The sequence below is a fragment of the Prunus dulcis genome, chromosome 4 (genome assembly GCF_902201215.1).
Source record: "Prunus dulcis chromosome 4, ALMONDv2, whole genome shotgun sequence".
Taxonomy (NCBI): Eukaryota; Viridiplantae; Streptophyta; class Magnoliopsida; order Rosales; family Rosaceae; genus Prunus; species Prunus dulcis.
The window spans coordinates 10,860,138-10,865,708 of NC_047653.1; the positions used below are offsets into that span (position 1 = coordinate 10,860,138).

General features: G+C 37.2%; 1 protein-coding gene across 1 annotated transcript; it reads right to left on the reverse strand.

Moving 5' to 3' along the window:
- Positions 1–386: 386 nt before the first annotated feature.
- LOC117624874 (squamosa promoter-binding-like protein 3) lies at positions 387–1,754 on the reverse strand. Its single transcript, XM_034356371.1, has 2 exons — positions 1,233–1,754; positions 387–881 (listed from the first exon to the last, which is right to left on the reverse strand). Exons 1-2 carry the CDS (start codon positions 1,565–1,567, stop codon positions 728–730), a joined length of 489 nt encoding a protein of 162 aa, XP_034212262.1. The 5' UTR covers positions 1,568–1,754; the 3' UTR covers positions 387–727.
- Between the last annotated feature and the right edge of the window lie 3,817 nt (positions 1,755–5,571).

Here is a 5,571-nt window from a genome sequence, read left to right on the forward strand (position 1 = left end):
AGGCAGCTAAGGAAGGTGACGCTTAGCAACTCGCAAGGGAAAAATATATGGAACGAAAGCTAAGTTGTCGTTTGGTATGGAAAATATCTGCAATAAGACATCCCATTGGTCACTCGGTATGTCCAGCACGAAGCATACCTTAGTCTTAGTGGTTGTGATATCCAAATGGAAGTCAATAAATATTTATGAAGGAGTAGATTGCAGACACAACACAAGCCAACCAGTCATTTTCAGCATCTTATTTATTGTCATAGCAGCTCCAAGTCTTCGCCATATTAATACTTTTTAGATTTTCATTCAACGATTTAGTAATTGTCTTCGGACTCGTTTGATAGTGCTTTAGAATTATTAAAAACTTTATAATAAAAAATAGCAAAAAAGTTAAAAGATTATAAAAGAATTCTCGGATTTTTAATAAAAACGCTTATGAGCATAAGTGCTTTACCATCCAAATACACGCGTATACAAACCAAGAGGCTAGACTAAACACTCTCACAATACATTATAGCTTTAAAAGCTTACATAGTCCACATGTAATGGCCTACAAACAAAGCATAACGCATACCAACTTAAGGTTGTAGTTAGGTTGACAGATACATATTACTTCCCTCGAATAATATAATTATTATTCTCAATGATAAGCATAGGAACAAACATAGAGTTTGCAAAAAGCCATGGATGACAGAAGAGAGGGAGCATGGAGAGAGCAGACAAGATCAATATGCCCTTATCTGATCTGGAATTGCTTGGAAGCAACCCCTCTTCGGCTTGAGCCTTCTCCATAAGGTTCACCCGAGCTCTTGCGGCGCCGCTCATTGTGGCCGGCCAAACGCCGGCGACAGCTCCTCTTTGCTTCGTCGAACTCGGTTAGCTCATGGAACCTGTGCAGTGCAGCCACACAATGACAAGTTCTAAAACATGGTAATGCACAAGTAACACTTAAGGGAGAGAATTAATTAAGGGTCTACAAGCAAAGGGAAAAAAAATGCATGACTGGCACACTCATTAAACCCATGTTTTGAGTGACATCATGATCTGCAAGGGAAAATAAATCCGTGTATAGTAATGGAAACTACTATATCAAGTTTCTCCATGAAATATTAGTTAAAGCAACCCAATTTTAACAGAGATCACCATTTTATAAACCATTGCTAAACCATACAGAAGCAGAAGCAATGCAGCGGAAACAAGAGAAAAACGGAAAAAAAAGAAGAGGAAATGGGATGCAAGACCTGCTGCATTGCTGACAGAAACGCTGTCGAAGGCCGGAAACCATGACAACGGGCGCCTTTGAATGAAACTCACAGACCTTATGGCGCCGGTAGTACCTCTTGGCTTCAACAAAATCAGCACCACACCTCTCTGCTTGACAACATGGTGGAGACACTCCACCTCCACCACCAGATCCTCTTCTTCCAGCTTTCTTCTGCTTCTCATTCTCTTCAAATCTCAGCATCAAACCACCACCAGACTCCTCTTCCTCCGAGTCATCCTCCACTTCATCAACAACATCCTTGTTCACCTTCTCTTTCCAACTTTGCCTTCCTTCAAAGCTCTTAGCCTCCATTGGTGACTGATAATGAGGAAGATGCCACAAATTACAAGGAGGGTTGTGGTGGAAATGCAGAATGGTTTATGAGAATTATTAAGAAGAGGAGGAGCTTGGAGTTATGAAGGTGAAGAAAGTGTAAGGAATAGGTGAAAAAAGTGGAGCAGGACCACAAACACAAACTCCTTTTTTTTGCGTGTCAATATCATATAAGGTGGTGGAAATTGGAAATTTTGAATGCAATAGTGAAAAAGAAAGAGTTGAAAAGCTGAGTTTGGGGTTCCCATTTGTCTCAAACATGGATAAGTTTTGAGCCTAATTTGTCTCAGTGAGACCTAAGATCAGTTAGAGCTTCATGACCAGAAGCTTAGCTGAGCTATTGCAAATAATGCAGAAAGATGCTTGAAATAGTATAGCAGGAGCCTGTGGCCTGTAGGGTCGTTCAGATTGCTTAATTGAGAGGGCAAATTCATTCCCAAGTGAACATTAAAGAAGCAAAACAGCAATGCATGATGCTTCATAATTAAATTTCACGTACTGGAGGCTGAGTAAATATTGATATGCAGTACAAAACTGAGCACACATCAGTGCATCTTTAATCTGTGGTGAATGCTTTGTCTGCCACCAGTTTCTACTTTTTACCCTACGTCTCTGTTGGATGAAGAATTTACAGCATGTATCCACAGTAAAAAAGAAATCATTTGGTCATGCATTATGTCGTAGATTATATATACTGTGGAGGCAATAGCTCATGGCATATGTTATGTTGGTGGTACAAGCTCACGGGTATGAAGGGGCACAAGTACATAAAGAGGCAGATTTTAGCAAGAAAAATCAAACGTGATATGACCCTTGCACCTTATGTTCACATGGTTATAGTATGAGACGAAGTACTCGATTGTTGATGCAAGCGTTTAACAAGTCATACGGTTTTGTTTTATGTACCTTTGGTGGACCTAAGATTCAATCTAGTTTGATGTTCAAAACAAAATACAAAAGTGAAAGAGAAAGCAAGTGAATGGAATTTCTACTTCCAACTGGTATGCAATAATGTTTTTGGGATTCTTTTGCATTGTGTCCGTATATATATATATATATATATATATATATATATATATATGTCAGCATTATTGCTGTTGTCACTCGTTTAATTTGCACAATGTTTGTCGTATTATTAAATACATTATTGATTGCATCTCTCGTAAAACTTAATGAGATATACTTGTACAATTTGATTTTGTATATCTCTGTGAGATATGTGATCAACAATGTAATTAGTGATGCTCGTGTTACCATTAATTATAGCACTGTTAATACTTCAAATTGAAACTAGGACCTAAATCACATATCCTCGTCTAAAAGCTTAACATGGTTAAGGCTAAGATCAATAGGGACCTTTTCGTACGTAGTCGCTTGCCATGATTAGGGCATCACCATTGTGGTCCTTAGTTTTATCAAACATTCAGCTCACTGGCTTCCGCGTCGCCTATCTATTTTTCTAGCTAGTCATAATGCGAATCCATGTGTGATGTGTCACAACAAGTTATTTTCGCCACAATATTGTGCCCATCTCTCTCAACTTTGAGTTGGGTGTTGGTCCCGATGCTCTTTAGTCCCTGGATTCCTTTCTTTGTCATGGACTTAAGCTAGTTGCAACGGGAATAACAGTACTGTTTTATTATTATTAACCAATAATACTATGTCATATGAAAGTGTTATTACGTGTGTCATAGCGTTATTGGCTCGGAAAATCAAAATAATGTTATCTTTGTTTCATGAAAGTCTTTCTCCTTATCGTAAGCATATAAAGCCTTTATCATCATTCATCATTCTTGAGCAATTAAATAAACAAATAAGACTTAAAAATTGAACTAACCTGGACTAGACTAGATTGGATAGGTTGGTTAATTTGGGATCAATTGGGTGTGGTAGATTTGAAGTCATCTTTCAACATTAACATCAGGAAGAGAAATATAATTAAACTAAGAGTTCTTTAACTAAACAATGCTTTCATGTGTTGCTAATAATAATACCACAAGCTTGGATTTGGATTGCACTGAATCCCTAAGCCATGCCACCTCTCATACTCAAAGACGAAGTAGACATCGAGCTTGAACTCAAATTTCGAGCCTTGAAATCAAGACGTTGAACTTTTAGAACTTGGGGTTTTCATATATTCCAAACCAATAAAATTTAGCCAATTCACAAATTCAATCTATTTTCTTTAATCCAATTTAATATGATCAAAGCTTAGGATCCGATTCGATCTGATCCGATTGATTTTGGATTGAGTGGTTGATTTTAATGATGGAAAGAAAATAAATATTGAGAATGAATCAAACATGTAGGACTACACAAAATTATTAGTCCAATCTCACTCCTAATTAATCTCTCGAGAAACTATAATGAGCAAAGAAGAAGAGGAAAGTAACTAGTGCAAGAATAAGAACAAAACATAAAAATTTGAATACACAACAGGTTTGAAAAGTTTTCAGGCTGGAAAGAAGGCCTTTTCTTTCCCCCTTTGTAAACGAAAGGAGGGTTGAGGAAAAAGAGCGTCAACCAATCTTGAATTATTTGGTCCCAACCCAAGGTTTTTTGGCCCGACATGTAAACCACATCGTATTCATGCATGTTATTCTCCACACTACAAATTGAAGCATTTGGCTAGGTTTCCTTCTTGAAGCTGCTTTTCTTATCTCCTCCTCTTTTTTCATCATCTTTAATTCCTCGATCCTCAAACTTTTTAGATCCATTAATGGCCAAGGAAATAGACTGAGCATTCGATACCCACAACAACGTTACTCTGAATATATTACACGTGCAAATCCGACAACAAAAGCACCTTCTATACTGTTAGGCACTTGTGTTTTATGTCTCTTTTCAATTTGATTGATATTTTATAACTTAAACAACACACAGAACTTTGACCCCCTCCCTTCCTGTAGTTTTCATTAGTATTTTTACAACAATAACAAGTATGAAAATTGGTGCACCGATATTTATTCGAAAGAGAAACCTACTCTACGCAATTCGACTACATTATTGACCACTTCTCTAATACAGGTGAATTAGATCTCACATACACTGATGAAACCCATCTCTATTAAAGAGACGATCAACAATATAGTCTATAAATATGGTCTAAATAGTATTATTGTTTAGACACACATTCATGTGAGCTTGTAATAGCATGCAAAGTTACAAGTCATGACCACCTCTATACTTCAAGAAAAAAAAAAAATTTAAAAGGAAAAGATTCAATATACAACTTCCCCTTGATCTTGTGGGGAAGTTTCACATTGCCAACAAAGTTTGGAAGTAAAACCACCAAAAAAAAAAAAAAAACCTGGTAGTAAAGTCGAATATTACATTTCCAAGCTTAATGCAAGAGCCTCCATTTCCAGATGAAGCCTTAGCCACATATTTTACAACCCTTCAAATCTCTTTATGAATATGTTCATCATGATCTGCGAACTTACTTAGTCCTCCATATTTCTGTACTCAGTTGTATCAATGACGTTCCCATCAGCCTCAGCAACCAATGTGTCCCCAACTTTTTGGGTCTTGTTCTTGGTAGAGTCCCATGCAAAATCCGTCCTCTCCTTTGCCATGTCAACCAGGTCCTCCGCCACCTCTTCTGCTTTTGCCGTGCCTTGTCTTGCTGTGTCTCCTACATATACTGTTACACCACTCATGTTATCAATCCTGGTGTCTCCTTCATCTCTTCCTCCGCCTTCATCCCTGCTTGCCTCTGTCGGTGGCCTATTTCTTGGGTCCTAATATTTCATACAATAAATAATAAGTCACGCGTATTTTGTACCACCTCTAGCAATTGCATTATATTCGATGATGATTATTTTTCTAATACGAAGTTCACGTGAGAAAGAAAGAAGTGACCGATAAATAATTTAATAAATATGGTGCAAATATCGTTGTTCATAAATAATATGTATACGTGTAAAGAATATGCTAAACATATAAATACAGGTAGCACATATCCAATAGTACTTGGTACATTA

Coding starts and splice junctions, on each gene's coding strand:
- LOC117624874 (XM_034356371.1), bottom strand. CDS start 1,567: ATGGAGGCTAAGAGCTTTGAAGGAAGGCAAAGTTGGAAAGAGAAGGTG. Junction 882..1,232: donor TTCTGTCAGCAATGCAGCAG/GTCTTGCATCCC, acceptor TGCACTGCACAG/GTTCCATGAGCTAACCGAGT.